Source organism: Heterocephalus glaber, unplaced genomic scaffold, assembly GCF_053883595.1.
Source record: "Heterocephalus glaber isolate CG9 unplaced genomic scaffold, H.glaber_assembly_v1.0 deba00000347, whole genome shotgun sequence".
Classification (NCBI taxonomy): Eukaryota; Metazoa; Chordata; class Mammalia; order Rodentia; family Bathyergidae; genus Heterocephalus; species Heterocephalus glaber.
The window spans coordinates 39,512,202-39,532,376 of NW_028258143.1; the positions used below are offsets into that span (position 1 = coordinate 39,512,202).

The 20,175-nt window shown below is 32.0% G+C and overlaps 1 protein-coding gene across 46 annotated transcripts in view; it reads right to left on the reverse strand.

The window, feature by feature from the left end:
• The window catches only part of Baz2b (bromodomain adjacent to zinc finger domain 2B), a 411,121-nt gene that overhangs the window by 103,476 nt on the left and 287,470 nt on the right, over positions 1–20,175 (reverse strand). For 27 of the 46 annotated variants that reach the window (XM_087196344.1, XM_087196196.1, XM_021265788.2 and 24 more), the window contains 7 exons: positions 16,459–16,662; positions 15,775–16,170; positions 9,547–10,150; positions 7,720–8,010; positions 6,476–6,536; positions 5,477–5,585; positions 5,112–5,213 (listed from right to left, as the gene is read on the reverse strand). In XM_087196344.1, the coding sequence (XP_087052470.1) occupies positions 5,112–5,213; positions 5,477–5,585; positions 6,476–6,536; positions 7,720–8,010; positions 9,547–10,150; positions 15,775–16,170; positions 16,459–16,662 (1,767 nt within the window). The remainder of the gene's footprint in view (positions 1–5,111; positions 5,214–5,476; positions 5,586–6,475; positions 6,537–7,719; positions 8,011–9,546; positions 10,151–15,774; positions 16,171–16,458; positions 16,663–20,175) is intronic. The other 19 variants (XM_087196318.1, XM_087196276.1, XM_021265831.2 and 16 more) reach the window with 1 other exon arrangement.

Consider the following 20,175-nt stretch of genomic DNA (forward strand, 5'->3'; position numbering starts at 1 on the left):
TATTATGGCGAACTTTTAGAGCTTTCAGTGACACAGCCTGCTGCACCATGTGTGCCACAGATTCACCACCACTGCCTTGAATAGCACTTTAAAAGATGTGAAAGACTAAGAATAGCTTTCTCTGAGAGGAGAGGAGTGTTACCTATTAAAAAGTTGAGAAATACATGGTTTGGCGCAATTACGTCCATACTGCTGATCACGTTCTCCAGTTACTCACAGTAGGACTTGTATAGTTGCTTTCTTACTACTTGTCAAGTTACAAAATCCCCACCTGGTCGATCAGTGATATAAATTTCCAGACTTTTAGACTTCTGGTACTGATCTTTCATGTTCTTGGTGTCCATATATGCCAACAGCTATGTTATACTAGGTGTGACAGTTAACAGCAGAATTGAATTAGAACTCTGGTTGTTGACTCTCAATGCTTTGTTCTTGACTTAATTTAAAATAATTACCTGTATTATAATTGTGCCAGAAACTGCATGTTGCCTAACTTATTTTGAAATCTCTTCTTATTCTTTATTAACAAAGTACTAATTTTACCTAGGCAGCATCGTATCTCATGTTAAATTCTACAGGATAATAAGCTCCTCTAAATTAATGATATTTTTTGTACTGTTCAGTTACTCTCAAATTCAGGCTTTCAACTTCATTTCTGCAATAAAACGTATGTTCACAATTTCTTTTATAGAAAATCACCTTTAGGGAAGATTAATTTGGCAACTGAAATGACTGTCATAATAAGTACTATCATAAATATTTATTGATTAAATATCTATAAAAAGACTATTTTTACAAAAAACTACAGGCATTTTACTTTTCTCACAGAATTATGCCATTTAAAAGAATATACAGAATCCACCAAAAAATGTATACACATTTCAGGAAAACAAAAACTTGAATAAATATTTTAATACTAAATTTATTCAGACATCATGAGATTAATACAAGTTACCTTTTGGCCTTTACAATTACAAGAGGTGCTCAAAGTGGTGGCCATTAGCTTTCAGACATTTATTATTTTTCTTTTCCTAAGTGTGTATACATTTTTTTGGTGGACTCTATATTTTTAAAAAATACAACATCTCAAGTAGAAAGAGAAGGCAATATTTTATGATTCATTTTTAACTTGTTTCTTATTTGCATCTTTGCTTTTTTGGGATGTGTACAATAGACATTCAATACTCTAAATGTTTCTGAACTTCCTTGTTGAAAAAAATCAACTCAATTATATGTGACTAAATCTTTTATTTTCTATAATTCACAAAAATGTTTTCCAAAGTAGATCATCATTTATTTATTTATTTATTGGTTCCAGGGATTGAACTCAGGACCTTGCTCTTGCCAGGCAGGCACAGTGCCACTGAGCCAAATTCCTGGCCCGATCATCATATATTTTAAAGCAATCTTTGCCATTAACAATTTACTATGATACCTTCATATATTCCCAAGAAAAACCTGAATAACTTTGACCTTCATATCATATTTAGGTAAATAAAAATAACTATTTTATAATTACCAAAACCCATCTAGCTTAACCTTACTTTCTATTATTCTGACAATCAAGTAAATAGATAAACACAAACACAAACAATGAAAAAAATTAGGTTCAGCAAGTTCATTATAATATAACAAAGCAGAAGTCTCTCAAAAATCTTATACTCTTTTGAAGGGATCTCAAAAGGTTAGAATAGCTAACAAAGATTCATTAGATGCTAGCTAGCTAGTATAGCATGGACTTATAGGCAGCACTATAATGTGTTTTGTTTCAAGTCTTATCATCCTAGAAGTAAAGTTTTTACACTTTATCTTAGCCAAAAGACCACAAAGTGATTAAAAAGTAAAGTTTTTATAGAAGGTGCTGACAAGTGGCTGATTCTATAAATCTCTCACCACATGTATAGACTGAAATAAATAACAGATTAAGGGTTTTATTTTTTTCCACTTTTGTATAAACCTCTTCACTTGAATTAAGGGGTTCTCTTTTTCTTTTTAAAGGTAATCATTAGACTGTTGTCCTTCACTTACAGATGAATTTCCTTAGGTTTCAATAAATATGAGCTCTCATACTCATCATCCTCTCATACGCAATGTTAGCCACTATTTTCATCTTAAACTCAGAAATATCTTAAATAAAATGATTAATTTATACAAAATAATCATGATTCTCCACTGAAGATATGACCTTTTAGCATAAATTATCATCTCCTAACTTTCATACATAATATATGGAGTTTTGGAATGACGCTGATGTAATTTTTGAAATGTAAGTAAAATTAGAATTTATAAAACTAATATTGGTTATTTTCTTGCTGCATCTCAAAAAAAATCTGGAGAGAATATAGTTCCAAGAAAAATATTTTATTTTTAGAATGATTAAGGAATACTAATAAATCTGTAAATATAGCATTCCATTTGCTATCAGACACCCAAATAGATACAGTATAAGAAGCTTGGAACATTTGAAAGTATTAGGTACAATCTCCATGCACTGGGAAAACCATGAATTCTTAGCTTCACTGGATTATAAGTGTACAAATACCACTTATAAAAGGTAAGAAAAAATTTCCACATTCTATACTTGATAGAAGCAAGATTTAGAAAATACAAAACATGCAAGAATGTAAAAAGCAAAAAAACCAAAACTCCATTGAATCATCAACCATTATGTTCAATGTTAAAGTTTTGACACATTTCCTTCTGGTCTTTTAACACCGTTTTGTTTTTTAATATATGTTTCACAATCAAACCATAAACTTAGACATATTATAAACACATGTAATCACTGCATGTTAACAGTATCTCTGTGCCAATGCATGCTTTGCCTCTATAAACTTTAGGTGGATCAAAATTATTTCACATCACATTTACTATGACAAAATTATATAACCTTCGTTAATTTTCATAGAAAATTCTTACCTATTTACAGACAATTCTAATTAACCATATGCTTATAAATATATAAAAATCAAACACTGTAAAGAAACATATATGGCTATATAGTTACATGCACCTCTAGTGGATTAAAACATTTTTTGGATTACTTACCTTTAACTAGTGATCTCTAAAAGTACCCTAAAATGAATTCAACTTACTACTTTTTTTAACTAAGAGAAATGCTCTCAAAATATTTTCCTCTATCACTCTGCTAAAATATTGGCAGTTTAACCTATTATAGCTTTAGTAATTTATCATATTTTGCGATTGTTATTGATTGCAGCAAGACAATATGCATTTTAAAAACACTGATTATGTGTAATAAGTGAGTGAATGTCAAAAAACATTCTGCTTTGTGTAATTAGGATTTATAGATTAAGTCTAATTATCACTGATACAAAACTAAAAATCTTTTATTTATTGAATAGCAATTAGGCTTCCCCTCAGAGCAAAACTCTATTGAATTTAAAAACATAAAGATGTATTTGACATAAATAATACAAGGTTCTAATAATATAAACCAAAGATTAAAAATATTATTTTATAAAATTATTGCCTTCTAATAGGTTTTGTTGCTGAAAAAAACTAATCTAGGTTGTATGGAATATGTAAAGTAGCACTGCGGTTCACTAAACAAAGTTTAAATCTGGGACAGCTTTAGTCTAAATCAATTTCTTTTACATTTAAAAAAAAGAAAACTAGAGGAATCCCATATTGTTGTAAAGAAATTAAATCTCAAATATATTTTGGCATTTTAGAACTACCAGTAAAGAAATGAGTAGGTCTGGATGTAACTTGTTCCTTAAAAAGTCCTGGACAATAAGGGAAAACAGGTCACATGATGTACGCAAAAGAACACTTTTTCATAACCCTGAAGTTCAGTTAAATCACTGCTTTGTGATCTTGAAACTTTCAATTTTTTGGCTCTAAAACATCTTTAGAAATGGGAAAGGCCTTCTCCATTTCTACCACTATAAAATTAGAGGGTAAGATAGGATGGAAAAGCCTAATAATTTACAAAGAAGATATTAATTGCCAGAAAACCTGTGCCAAAGGGGAGAAAGGATCAGTCAAGAAAATAAATATCAATTTCAGTTGGTGGAGCATTTTAACATTTTTGAAATATTTTTGTGCATATAATTGCATTTTAACCTTACTATAATTCTATTAGGCAGAAGTGTAATTATTATTGTTTATTTGGAAGATAAAGAAATTGAAGGAAAAATGGGATGTTATTTTATTGTTGTTCAGAATCACAAAACTACTTCGTGTATTAGCAAGAATCTAGGCCTAGGAGATCACTCATCACTCCTTACACTAAGACCTCTTTCAAAAGATCTGATAAAGGTAAAGGGAACAATCATTTGGAGCTGAATACAAGGAACAAAGGGAAAACAATAAAGGGAAGACATAGAACAAAAGGTTCTTTGTGATGATTAGTGAAATTGTGTACTTAATCCACAAACTCAAAGGGAGCTGTTATGGTCAGAAATATGCGTGCTTAATTTAAAAGATAAGTTTCATTCTCATTTAATTTTTTTTGCAGACAGGATCTCAGTATGTAGTTCAGGCTGGCCTTGAATTCACTATCTATCCCAGGCTGGCCTTGAGCTCACTGCAATACTCCTGCCTCAGCCTCCTGAGTGCTGATATAGGTATGTGCCACCATGCCTGGCTCATGATCTAATTTTAAGAACACTTACCTTTCAAATTATAAACCTTGTGAAATACATCATATAGTGTGGCATAATCAGATGGACAAGATCCTTCCAAAAAACTAAAGGATATTTTTTCTCTTTTGGACTGACTTATATCATGGTTTGCTTATTCAAATTAATTTTTTAAAAATTGTTTTACCTTTCAGAGAACTAATGTTTCTCATTATATTTCACATTAACATGCAAATACTTTTATACCTGCATAAACTGTAAAATTATTAACTGAATTAAAGAACAGGAAAAAGTTTCCTTAAATTATGAAAAAGATGTTTTATGTCAAAGCTCCTTGTTACTATAACAGTAAATTGAGGTCTTAGTGTTTACCACAGAGTTGTATGTATACCTACACGAATTAACTAAAAAAAGGCAATGCTCCAGATTGTAGCTAAATTTACTTCATTTAGGCTATGGAACTACTTTTTGGTTCAAAGACTATACTTTTTAAAAATTGGATACCTGCGGTCCATCTCTGGCTTCATAGAAGTCACCCACTCTTATTTTTGCACTGAAGCTGAAATTGTCCCTTGAGATATCCATTATTCCATTTCTGCTGAGATACTGAAAAAATCACATATTTTTCCACTTCAGGTTTTAATAATTACAACCCAGCTTTGATGTATAGCTAGCTTTGGGACACTAATGCTTTGAATATTCTATCAAGGGGCTATGGATTTATTAGAGATCAATTTAGATTAAGCACAAAAGACCCATACAAGAGACTATTTTGTATCAAGGAACTTTATCTGAGAAACAAATACAGTTTTTCTTTACATAAGCACGCTTAATATGCACCAATGTGTTATTTGTTGAAAAGTATGTACCTTTATTACTTCAGGGTACTGTCTAAGTTTCTTTCCACATGGAGCATAATATGCTACTTCTCCTTGAAGGCGCCCTCCAAAGTTTCTTATTCTTGTCTCTCTCTGCCAGCTATGTGTAACAGAAATGAGGGTTATGACATACATAATTTTAAAAAAGTTTTTAAAAATTAAAAAATACATAGTACATACGCACTTCAGAAAACATAAAGGAAACAAAAATAAACTTGTAATTATATAACTCCAAACCATTTATTATTTTAACTGTAGATTTTTACGTAATTCAACTATAAATTAATCAAATGGTCAATTTAAAAATGTTAAAGTCTATTAAATATTTTAGAAATTGTAACTAGAATTACTTTAAGCACTTAGACATTTTAGCAACTGTGTTAATGTATATATATATATATATTTTTTTTTGAGACAGGGTCTTGCTATGTTGCTGAGGTTGGCCTTAAATTCATGAGCTTCCTGCATCAACCTGCTGGGGTTTCAGGTGTATGTCACCATGCCCAGCTTGTATATGGAGTTTTTAGACCCGAAAAGCTTCAAGTGAGAAGAGTGCAATAAACCTGGTTCTCTGCTGTCTGGGGCTCAAGTACATCCAACCTGAAATGTGTCAGTTCTAGTTAAACCATTTAACCAAACTCTGTTTGAGTCCCTAACATTTGACCACAATTGTTTTAATTGTTTTTTAATTTCATCTTCACAAAAATTGTCAGTCATCTTAACTGTATTCTTGCTCATTGCCATATGACTTGCTCTTGGTTGATTTTTTAGGCATGTCCTCACTTGGCTGCGTGAGTCCATCCTCACTCTGCCATACTTCCATGAGGCAATAGGCTTAATTTCAGTTTTCTGATATATTAACATTTTTTGCCTTTTGCTTTCTGGTCAAGTTAATATTATGTAATATATTCACTTCTTTTATTAATAGTGGAGAGTGAGAACTATACATCAAATATGCAAAAGTAAAATAAAAAACCTAACTTTGCATACCCATATTCCAAAGGAATACGCAGTTCACGTTCATCTGTTACTCTTCTTCTTTTGGAAGTGCCTTTAAGAAAATTCAGCCAGTTAATATAAAAGATTAACTTATAAGGATGAAAGTTTTCTGATAGTTTACAAACTTTTCTTTAAAAATATATTTTAATGACTTGGATACTAGTGTATTTGTCAAATTTATACATTATTCTTAGGTGGTTTTCAACAAAACATACTAGATAAGGTAGAGGAATTTTTTTCCTTTTGGTCTTAATGACAAAATGACTAGTATGTCTCTAAAAATTACAATCCAAACTAAAAAATATATAAATTTTTCTCTCATTTTAATTCCTTTGTGCATACATATCTATGGTTAAAAACACTGTTATGTCTTTTAACAATCTAAATCTCATAAAAAAGATTAAGAGTATATGTAATTTTTTTGTAAGACAAAGATTAAGCTTCATAAATACAAATAAATTCATCTCAAATTAGTAAGATATCATACTAGTTTATGGTAAATGAAAAAAAACCTAGAAATTGTCAAGAAAGTAAAATAAGTAAAATAATAAAACATTTTACTCCACACACCTGTATTTCCTAAGTTACTGAATAAGTATATAGGATAGTTTTAGAATATTAAATGTATAAATGCTTAATAAAGACCTCCAGAAGTTTATAAAAAGTCATATAGGAAAAAAAAAGATATAGTCTGTTAATGGAATAAGAATGTTTCTTGTTAATAGAAATGATATTGACTATATGTTGGGTATACAACTGTCCGAATAATCTTTTACAAAGTACAAAAAAATCCAATTATCAACTGAATGTATATACCAAAAGCATAAAATGAGCATACAAGCAGGAAAGAATTAAAAAATAAAGAGCTATCATCAGTCACACTTTTTGTTTTGTTTTGAAACAGCATCTTGCTATGTAGTCCAGGCTGGCCTTGAACTTGCTTGCTATATAACTCAGGCTGGCCTCAAACTCCTGCCTTAGCCTCCCAAGTGCTGGGGTTACGGGTATATGCCACCATACCTGGCATTAATCAGATTTTTAAATTGAAAGCCCAGAAAAATTTTAAAGAGATCAAGAAATGGGTCATATCCTTTGAAAATACACACTAACCTTTCATAGCTAATCTAAAATCTACCTGTAACACTTATTTGCAATGAGATCATCTCTAGGACACAATATAAATTCTTATTATAGTTTGACTTCTACTTTATAATGATAAAAATAAATGTAGATACCAGAGTGTGGACTGGAAGTAAGTGTGGAAGAAGATGTGCCAAGAAAAGCAGGTGACTGAGATTCAGAACATAAGGCAGCAGGAGCGGAGCCTGGGGCTTTTCCTATATGGATATTACGAGGTGTAGAGTGAGCTGTAAGACTGATGGAAGGGCTCTTGACAGAGGAAGTAGTTTTATTCAGTTTTATTGAAGTTTTCTCTCCTTCAGTATCACTATCTGATTCATCTTGGTCTTTATCATCATCTTCTTCTTCTGATCCTTCTGTATCTGATTCTGAATTACTATCTGATTCTGAGAAGTAAAAGAAGTACTTGTATATTATAAATAGATAATAACAAATAATTTGCACTTTGTATCAAACAGAACACTTCAAGAACAAGAATCTGTGACCAAGAATTTAAACAAGCAATTTCCCCAGAAGAAATGTAAAAAATTATCTTATAAGCCATTTGAGTACAGTGTATGCAGGCTATAAATCTTCAAAACTCTTAAATTGACCCGTTTTCCTCAACACTTGAATCTTAAAACATTTCTCACATGGTACTATTCACATAATTAGTTCTACTTTGTAGCTTCAAACCACTTTTAATTTAATGGAGAAATTGAAGTAAAAGAGTGAATACAATTGAGTATCTAAATTAACAGATTCCAAAGACTTCAGAAGCATACTAAATCTAGTGTGAGGAAGAAATATCTGGAATATCATCATCCTTTCATTTGGACTTTGGGGTAAAAAAATCTTCTAGGGAAGATTTTTTTTTTAAAACTTAGGTATAAGACATCATTAGGTTTTCAGGTGTTACAAAAAGTAGGCTTATGGAAATAATTGTGTTAGGATAAGAGAGCAGTTCAATAAATTTGTCCTAGTTTTGTAGTTAAATCTATTACTAAATTAAACTTGATTAACATAAGACTAACATATGGACTATATCGTGAAGATCACAAGAACAACCACGCAGCAACATTTGGGGAATTCTGTTTGGTGTGGTACTATTTGTCTACATTGAGATTATTTGTATAAGTTAGTTTCTAAAAGTAATAAGTACAGATAAATTTACTATCATGCTTGAAATTAAAGATAATATCAAGAATTGTCCTTACCCTGAGAAAAACTTTGTTTTTAACTTATAGACACTTTAAGTTAGTATAAATAATTATACTTTCCTATTTATATTGGCTGCTAGAAAATTTATTATTTAAATATGCCAGTTAAATTTCTGGCTGATTAATAAATCACAAATCTATGAGCTTTTATAATATGCAGCTATCTGCATATTTATAATTAAGTTATCTTGTATGTTACATTTTCAAAAACAATCTCCCCTCGTCAAAAAAATTAGAAAAATTAATCAAAATCAAATCAGGGGATTACTCCATAACCCCTTGTTATTTAATAAATTCTATGCTACTAATGACTGCTCATGAGATGTAGGTTTTTGGTACTTTCTGAATGACTGTAATTAAAATTTTACCTTTGTTTAAAATATCTAATGCCATTTTAACTAGTAGCAAAAGAAGTGAAAATAGGGAAAGATAAGTGATTCTGAATGAAATGAAAACTAGCAAACTGATGAAAATTTTAAATTCATGCATCATTTATATTCACATTAAAATTATTATATGTTCAATATCAGATGACTAACAAGCTGATAATTTAACTTGGAATTTCCAGTATCCTTTACTCATATAAGTTACCAGCTATTAGTAGAAATGCAGAGATACATAAAACAATAAATGACAGTGATTTTAAGTCTGTGAGTTAAGATCTTTAAAATGTTTTGGTTCACAATTCAGAGAAATACATTAAAATTCAAAACAGAAAATAACCTGATTGACTGTCATCAGATTCATCATCTTCATCATCTTCATCTTCTTCCTCATCATCTTCCTCTTCGTCCTCATTTGAATCTTCGGAATCTTTACTACTGGGAATGTCTGAATCTGTTCCTCTAAATTGTTCCACCAAAGATTGTGCAGGATGGGAGTGATGCTGTGTTTTTAATGTGTTTACATTATTGCTAACTGCTTTTTCCTTTCCTTGACTATGCAGTATGGGAGAGGCAGAGGGTAGCACAGGTGTCTGGCTGCCAGGGGTTCTTCTCCCACTTGTACTCAGATTTACAGGTGAGGAAAAAGGGGTGCTACCCGCAGTCACAACATTTTCATTAATCTTACTCTGTATTTTAGTTTTGGTTGTAAGTGCTAGAGGAGCTTCTTGAATCACACTTTGAATAACTCCATTTGGTTGGTGATTACCTAAAAGTGCGTTTGTCAAGAATGGATTAGGGTGGTTGTTTTCTACTGGTTGTTTTGGATGTGCTGGTGAGCTAGAGGTTGTTTTTGGATTTGACAAAGCTGCAATAACCTTCTTTAGGCTCTTAGATGATTCCTGTTTCTTTAACTGTGATGGGAATGCCTGTTTATATTGTTCCTGTTGAAACATAAGTTAAAAAACTAAACAAAATGTACCATAAAAACAAAGATTGTTTTCAATATCCGAAAACAGTTGCTCATATACAAATTGACACTATGCCATACAAGTGCTGTAAGTGGCAACAATGACCAGTTGTGTGCTGAACCTTGACTAGACTTGATATATTATAAATTCAATTAGTTTTCTCCTCAAAAAAAATATATGCTTCATGACTGTCCTCTTCTCTTTACTGTTGTCATTCTTTTTTTTTTTAATGGTACCAGGGATCGAACTCAGGACCTTGCACTTGTGAGGCAGGAGGCAGAACCACTGAGCTAAATCCCTGGCCCTATTGTTGGGAGCAATGCTATTGTCATTCTTACAGTAGTCAAAATCTGAAATCCTAAAAACATCTTTTTTTTCCCAAGTTGGCCATACTACCATATCTTTGGATTGTTTCATTATTGTTCAAATTTAAGCCATGCCCTTATTTCTTCTCACTAAACTTCTAGTATACACTATATACCAACACCAATTTTACCTTTGATTAGCTTTATTTCATCAGCCTCTTGCAGTATCACCAACATTACAAACTCTACACTTTAATACACAAATCACTATATCATGAGGCACTGACATACCTTGAGGTAGATCATTTGCTAAGGCCTGGACATGTCATATTTTCACTGTATCTATATCTTGCTATAACCATTTTGTCTATGAAATATCCTCCTTTGCTAAATTTCAAACTGATGAATTATTGTCCTTTTTTCAAGATGCTTTCCACGTTTATCTTAGCCAGAAGTACTCTGTACCTTTATCCTTTGAGCTTCTTTACCTCCTTATAGTCTATCATACTACATTTATTATACTATAAGGTATTTTAGATCATAGTATTCTTTTTTTCTTGGTACTTAGGATCGAACTCGGGACCTTGCGCTTGCCCTTGCGAGGCAGGCAGCAGAACCACTGAGCTAAATCCCAGGCACTAATGTATAGTATTTTTAATAAATCCCTCAGAGTCGAAAAGTCATCTATAGTCTTCCCAAAACATTACTTAGAACTCTGAACCTGTTACATACTGAAACAAAAAAAACCTACATTGTGAATAAATGATTTCTTGAGAAAAAAAACCTCTGAAGCAAAGATTTAAGATATTGTGAGGGCTGAAGATGTGTATTTGCCTAGCACGTGAGAGGCCCTGGATTAAAACCCCAGCACAATAAACAAATAAATGAATGAATGAATAAATAATAGATACAAAGATATTAAACCAATGGGAATGGTGGTTCAATATTCTGTGGGACTTAGAGTGCCTTTACACATTAACATTATATAGGTAAACAGTTTAGAAAAATAATTTCCTTGGGAAAAGTTAATTTTTAAACCATTAAGACATAAAGTGCATATTTTTAAGAAACAAAATATTTAGCTATTAAAATCTCCTTGAAAACTATAAAGCCATATAAATCTTACTATAGTAGAGTAATTAAAATAATATATAAAATAAACTGAAGTATAATAATTAAAATAAGAAAAATAGAGCTGAATTTCCTAACTTTAGTAAAGTCTGCATTAAAAATGACTGCTTTGAGGGCCGGAGATTTAGCTCAGTGGTTCAGCCTCCTGCCTCACAAGCACAAGGTCCTGAGTTTGATTCCCAGTACCAAAAAAAAAAACCCAAACAAACAAACAAAAGAAATGACTGCTTTGAAAAATTAAAACCAGCAACTTTTCAGCATCAAACCTGGGCCGCTAACACTCAAATTAGCAAAGATTTGTGTTAAGAATTTAAGTGCAATTGCAGATGCCATATAAAATGACTTATTAAGTATTTTTAAACAACACTACTAATAAGCAACAAAGAATTTTCTACATAAACTACTTCACCTTATTTAATATCTTTACTGTATTAATTTAGAAAGTTATTAAAATAATTCTTTGTAAACAAAGACTGCCAGATTCATTCCACAGGCAATACTTTACAAAGAGAAATTGTTTAATTAGTATTCAGTGAATAAAATATGGAAAATTATATAAGACATGGATTTACCTTTTAGAAGGAATTTTATAGCAACTCTTACATAAAATACTTTCAGATGTACAAGATTTACATTTTCAGCAGAAAAGAAATTAGTATGCATTGAACGGTACCTCAGTTCACAAATGCTTTTGTTTGTAAACAATTTAGTTTGAAAATAGAAGTGTTTGGCAAAATTTTGTTTTTGTTTGCAAAACTCTACATCAGGTGACAAACGTGACAAGAGCCATCTTTCCCAAACACAAACGTGGCCATTATTCCAAAATTGTAGAACAAAGTAAGTTCATGAACTGAGGTACCACTGTATTTTTATCCCTTAGTCCTTAATTGTCACATAATCATTCTGTACTCTTTTTTTTTTGGAACTGGGGATTGAACTTGGGACCCTGTGCTTGCTACTCAGGTGGCGGAATCACTGAGCTAAATCCCTGGCCCTGTACTCTTTTTTTTTTTTTTTTATAAGTAGTAAATTTTCTTTCAAAGTACATAGGATCAAAAGGACCATAAAAATAAAAATTTTCCACTTGTATTTTAATTTTCTGTTTCTTGCTATAATTCTAAAGAATCTCTTCTCATATATTTATACTTATAAGTTTTAAAGAATAACCAAATATTACAACATTTTATCTCAAGTTAAGTAGGTTATTCTATTACAGTAAATATATTGTCCTTTTTAATATCAGGAATAATGTGTAAAAAAGAAAGACAACTGAAGCCTCTATATTTAATAAATCTCTTGCTGCTTTAAGATATCCATTTCGATTGCAGTACTATATGAAAAGATCAGGTGGAAAGTCCGTCTAACCTCTAAGCTCTTGCTCTGACAGCCCCAACCTAAGTTTCTGTGGACTGCAAAATGTCTTTAGACAAAAGTTTATTGACATAAGACCTCCAAATTCTTCTTCTGGTGTATATATCCAATTCGTATATATTGAATTGGATTATGTATCTACAATGTGAAGGTAATGAAGGAGCCAATGATAAAATAACACAACAAAATCATAAACTAATGGAAGGCAGACATATACACAAAAGGTGGCATGAGAAGTGAGATTATCATAAGAAATTTTTTAAAATTCTGAATGTTAGACTGCTATATAAAGAAAGATAGCTATTATAAGAGAAGAACTTCTAAAATAATCTAATATAATACAAGATAGTGGTAAAGACTAGATAACATCTTTCAGCACTGAATTTGATAAAAATGTCCATTGGCATAAAATATTTTCCATTTAATCATTATCATTTCATATAATTTGTATTCTATTTCTGAATAATTTCCAGATAACAAGAACATCACCTTTTTTCATCAGAATGCTTGGTTTAAACTTCTTCTGCCCTTAACTTGTTCCATGATATTAGGAAGTGATAATGTCTGAGCTTTGGCATTAGCTTATGTGGTTTGGTAAAGATGAAATAAGATCATACATACAAAAGCTTAACTTTACTACACTTAGTAAGCAAGTGTTTAATAAATGAATTTCTAATAAGTAGTCACATAAAATTTTTACTTAAAGAAACTTTTAAGAAATCCTTTGAAAAAATTAGAGAATCTTTTGGAATACAAAAAATCTGATGTGGTTCTGTAAGTTCACTTTTCTTAAACTGAAATAACATAGTAATGAAAAATTAAAATTTAAATGATGTAATTTTTAATTTGCTTGTTTTAGTGATAGAAAGTCAACAATGTGACATTGATAAAACTTCCTTGGGTTTGAGCAGTTCTTTACAAGAGATATGCATGATATTCTGATACTGCTGATCATTCTATATAGATCATTGGTTCTCAAATCCATCATTTCAGTCACCTCATCAAATGTCTATACATTTTTAAAACTCCAGGACATTATACCGTAAGAGATTCTGTTTTAATTATCCTCAAAAGTATTTTTCTTAAAGTTTCCCACGTGATTTTAATGTGTAGTTAGGTTTAAGAACCACACATTTATTTAGATTATCAAAAAAGGCTGATTTGTTCAAATCACAGTTCTTACATTCTTTATGGTACGAGCAAATAGACATTGTGAATTTTTTGAGAAAAGAAAACAGTTTATCACAGTTGTTAAGAATTCTAGTACCGGGCTGGGGATGTAGCTCAGTGGCACTGTGCCTGCCTGACAAGCGCAAGGTCCTGAGTTCGATCTTTGGTACCAAGAAAAAGAAAAAAAGAATTCTAATACCAAATAACCCAGAATTGAATTCTAACTCCACTACTAACCAGCAGCGTAATCTTGCAAATGCTGTTTAAATTCTACTACCTCAATTTTCTCATCTGTAAATGGAATTAATAATATTGGTAACACTGACAGATATTATCATCCACTGAGTAAATGCATGTCCAGCACTTAAAACAATGACTAGCAAACATTATAAGGGGTCTAAAGTGTTATCTAATGATTAGGATGCCTAATAATAATGATGAGAATATAGTAATATTTGTAACCAAGAGATAGGATATTATGTTCAAACATAGTAATTTTCCATGCTGGGCTAATTCTAGAATATAAAGCAATGGTCATTTAATTATTAAAATTCTACTGGACACAGGCTGTAGTAATATAAAATCAACAGCAGGAAAAAAAAAGAAAAAACTGTTCTGCAGAATGGTTCTGGTAGCTGGCCATAGTGGTGCACACCTCTAAGCTCAGCTACTCAGGAGGCTGAAGAAGGAGGATGGAAAATTTGAGGCTAGTGTACGCAAATTCAAGAGATCCTGTCTGAAAACAAAAGTGAAAAGGAGGGTGAAAATAGCTCAGTGGTAGATTGTTTCTCAGTTTGATCCCAAAAAAGGAAAAAAAAAGTGATTCTGGTGTTTATGTAAGTAGAAGTTACTTTCATATAGTTCATTAAGAATTGCAAAGGAAAATGAATTTTTCTTTTTTTTTTTTTAATGATGGAATCAATGTTGCCTAGGCTGGCCCTGAATTCCTGGGTGCAACTGATCATCCTGCCTCAGCCTCCCAAGTAACTGGATCTACAAGCACATACTACCACAATAGGCTCAAGAAATGATTCTTTATAGAGCAGTTTTATACTTAAAAGTTATAAATTCTAGGACCACAGAGGTAAATTACTACAAGAACATAATTGATTTTAGAAGAAAAGGACATTAATTTTTAAAAAAGTGATTAGAAAACTTGTCATATTCAAATATATTTATCCCTATTTACTCCTAAAATATTAGGTGTGAGGGAATGGGATGGCATGATTGTGTTGCCAAAAAAACAGATGTATAGATGAATATAAGATCAGAGAAAAAAATGTTTCTGTGGTGCTAGGGAATCAAATCCAGGGACTCACATGTGCTAGGCAAATATTCTACTACTGAACTATATCTGCAGCCTACAATCAGAGAAATTTATTACTCTGATACACACACACACACAGACACACACACACACATATATTCTATTCCTACAGAGTAAGAAAATATAAAAGTTAAGTAATTTAAAACTGTGTATAGCAAGGCTGCACAACAGCTCTCTTTCTGGTGCTGGGAATCAAATCCAGGGTTTTGCATATGCTAAGTATGTTCTATCATCCCTTTAGTCTCACATTTTTTCTAATAATAAAATTCTTGTATAAATAATTTTTAACTCACCCGTTTTGACCGCAATTCATTGGCCAAAGAACTAGATTCTTCAGAGGTATTTTTATTCCCTGCTTTAAGTACATCAGGAGAAGGAACTATGAGTTTTATATAAGGTTCCTTTTTGGCTTGATTTACCAAAGATAAAGGTTTCACATTGGACACCAATCCCGTAGACTGTATTACACTGGTATGTTTGTTCACAGATTCCTCCTTTGCCTGAGAGCTTTGGAAAATAAATGGAAGCTGCTGTGACAAAACCTGAGGCTGCTTCTGCTGGGACTGGAATGATGAGTGAGTCTGGGATTCAGACACAAGAGGTAATGGCTGGTGTATTCTTTTTTCCTGGGTTTTTTCAGTTGCTTTCTGTCCATCTGCTTTTGGGTCTGAAATACCATGTAATAGCACCTGGAAATAAAGTATAAAAGGCAATTTCTTATTATCTATGAAGATTATCAAGCAATAAATCTTGGATAAAAAATTACTTTTAAAAGTGTTCCTAATGACTTAAGAAAGATACACAGTATAAAGCTAACAAAAAATATACCAAATGTCCTTTTAAGAACATTTCCTATTTTCTGAGCAACAGGAAGATTTCAAGGTGATTATCTTTAAAACTAGAGACTTTGAGTGTCAAAATAAATTAGTTAATTTGTAAATATGAATAATATTTGGATACTGTTCACAAAACTATACCTGGTTGTTACTTTTATGTTGTGCTTCACTCTCTGAATCAGAATCATCATCTTCACTTTCTTCAATACTTTGATCTTCTTCCTCTTCATCTTCTTCTAGATCATCTGAATCACTACTACTAATGCCTTCACTTGAGGTGTCTGATGATGTGCCTGAATCGCTATCACTGTTGCTAGAACTTTCCATAGCCTTCTTTCTTGGTTTCTGGATTAAAGACAAGATGTTTGGCAAGGTTTTATTTTTTTGAAAAAATCAAATTTCAATAAAGGAGGTATGTCTTTTAATTTTCAAACTCAAAATGTCATTTTAGAGAAAAGGAAACAGTCACATATTGTTAAGTCTAATTATTTAACAAAATGACCAAATAATTTATCTGATAGGAAGTCATTATCAACAAGTATAAGCTCTGTCACATCTCGAATACTGAAATTACCAACATCGTATACATGTAGTTCTACTCATATAACTCCTACACTTCAAACTGTATGACCTTAAAAACAGCAGTTCACACAATTTCTGATAATAAAACATGTTGAAATTATATATATTTAGCTTTAGCCTTCTTTTAGTGCAGATAGTGAATAGCCAAAAATGTATTATACTGTGCCAAACACATCTTTTTAGGTATCTGTCTGTAACTGTACAAGAGTCCTTGGTCTTTTACTAACTTTCATTCTAGTGGTGATAGTGGGGAGAGGTATACAAATGTTTAATCTAAAAGGATCTAATTCCATAGAGCAGTAAGTGTTGTGGAAAAGATAAAATAGGTAATAAAATACTTATGGGGCTCCTTTAGTTACCATCAAATAACTTAATAGTTTATATCAAAAGAGATAGAAAAGTATAATAAAGGAGAAATACATATTTCTGGAATATTGAAGACTATTGGACAAAGAAAATCCAAAGCTGGCAGAAAGGGATATTAGGTCACATAAAGGCAAGTTTTCTGTTTAAAGAACAGATAATTGTAGTGGATAAAAAGAAAAATCTTGAAATGATAGAGGAACAAGATTAAGTTATTTAGTTATTAACAAGTTATTTCAATAGCATTTGCTGATAGACAACAAAACACTAAAAGTAACAATGAATTAAAAACGTTTTGGTGTTCACACACACACACAAACAGCTTTTCTTGACTACGAGGGTTTGGGGCATAAAAGACAATAATACACTTCTACAACAAGAAGCCAAATTGAAGTCACAGTTACAGATTGCAAACCTATACTCTTTTGTGCTGTCTGAAGATTTATTTACCTAGCATAAAATGCATATAAGGAGAGTCACTCCTGCTATTACATTCTGCCTGCAGTGACTTTGCGTTAACTGCTCCAAGGTAGCCTATGCCTTCTCCACACACATACCCTTCAATAAGCAGACTCACAATCATTGCCAGCCCCTGAGGTATCTCCTTCCCTTAAAGCAGAGTTACACAAAAAAAGAGTAATGTGAGAATTAGAAGAAAAAGACCATAAGGTAGAGAATAAAGGAAAATAATAAAGCATTAATATTAAGCCTACCATTTATTTGGCAGAACAGCTTCTTCTTTGCAATCAATATCTATCATGGATTACTTAGCATAAGTTATCACTTTTGGTTTAGTAGGGGGTAAGAAAAGAATGAGAAAGCTACAGTGATTTAGCAGAGAAAAACAAACTTTTAGTGCCCAAGTAATCTGTATATAATTTTAGATCAGATTCCTGGGTTCCACTTCTAAACAAGACATAGGGATTACTATTCATAAACAATGTGATTCTAATGCACATGGTCACTGCAAAGCAAATTTTTATAGTATGTAAAGGAGCACTAAAATATTGAGGAGACAAATATGGATATTAAAGAAAAAGAAGAAAAATGGGTGAAGATATCACCATTTATTTCCTTAGTCAAGAGAGACAGAGAGAGAGAGAGTGCGCGAGAGAATATAAAAATTAGCTGAAGAATAGTTTTTCAATCTATGCCTAAAGAGAGCAAATGAAGAAATTTTCACAAGCTTTTAATACTGAAAAATACTAGGTAAAAAATTGTAAGATTCTTTTTCTTTAGTTCCGATGTCGTTCATCTCTGTTTTACTTAAACAACCCACTACCACAAACATGTCTGATCATCCAAAAATACTTATATGTCAAATCTTAAGTTCTAGTATGCCTCACTTTAAAAGCCAGTCTCTTTATTACTTTCACTTTAGCTTCTACAGACAACACTATGGTACCTTGCAATTCATCTCACATATTATGAAAGAAGAGCCTCTGTAAGTTTTAATACATGCTCCTGGTAATAGTTTTTTAGTTTACCAGTACTAATTCTATTTAGTAAGGTTAATATAGGTTCCTCATTGGAACCAAAGATATGGAATGTTTCATATTCATGTCTTGCAAGTCTTGCATAATGCCTTGAACTGGTGGAAGGAGAGGATATTTTAGATTTTAGACTTTAGTAGCTTTTAGCACTACTTCTAAAAGATAGGATAGTGAGAAGTTTAAAAGTGTGGCACTTAACTTTTAGAAATATGCGTAAGGGATGGGGATGTAGCTCGGTGGTAGAATACTTGCTTAGCATGTGTGAGGCCCTGGGTTCAATCCCTGGTACTGCCCCCCCCCAAAAAAAGCACATATAAAAATATATAAAGCGATATGATGTCTGCGATTTGCTTCAAACAGCGTGCGTATCAAGAACAGGTAATATTTCAGTCAATGTCTGGCAAACAGAGAAGTTGGCAACAGCTCAGAGACAGGGCCTTGTTGAATATACTAATGGGAGTATGCTTGAAAACAAATCATAAGGGAGAAGAACTAAGTGCAGTTGAAAAGCAACAGGTGGAGAGTATGACCCAGAAACCTGAGTCCCGGGGAGGAAAAATCAAGAGTCTTTTATCTTGTTTGCTTAAGTGCTCAGTGGCGTGAACTGAAGTGGAAAGAAATGTTTGTTTTGGGGCGTAAGTACAGTATGGTTGACTTTTGTAATAGGTATCATTACAGTTCTCAGAGTGATCAGATGACCTTGTTTCAAGCCCTATATATGCGTGTGCTATATTCTGGAAAATATCTTCTATTGAGAAGGGAACTGAAATATCTAGAGGAAGTACCTCTATGAAATATGCTCAGTAAAATGAAAGAAAACATTTTTATATTTTGTTTGCTTTTTGCACAATGTGGGGGATCAAATCCTGAGTTTTTGGCATACAAGGTAAGTACTCTACATTGAGCTACACGTCAGGTGAGAAAAATTTGATAAAATAATACCTTAGAGTTAAAAATTGAAGCCTGGGAGACATGCTATTCAGATTTAAAGTTCACAACAATGACATTTGAAAGCAGTGCCTACCCATATCTTGCTATTCTTGTTATTGTATACCAGAAGCTTCCTAGTGTCTGTGCTATTATAGTGGAGACAGGGACAAGTCACCATTGTTTGACTCCTCTACTGGAAATCCAGGCCTTGAAAGCACTCTTCATAAAATGTAGAAGAAAAGACAAATCTGCAATTATCTTTGTTTTCCAAATGTTTGCAGTTGATGCCAGAGTTTTAATTCAAAATAAATCAAGACCTCTCACTCAAGGAGAAATTGCATATGGAAGCAGAACAAAGTCACTAATATATGTGATGTGATATATAAAATGTTAGAAGATGTAGCTGGAGGGTCTCAGCTTGGAAAAAATAAAACCTAGATGTAATGGTGGCCTATGTTTTATAAAGTTGAAATGTCAGAGTTTCCCTGCT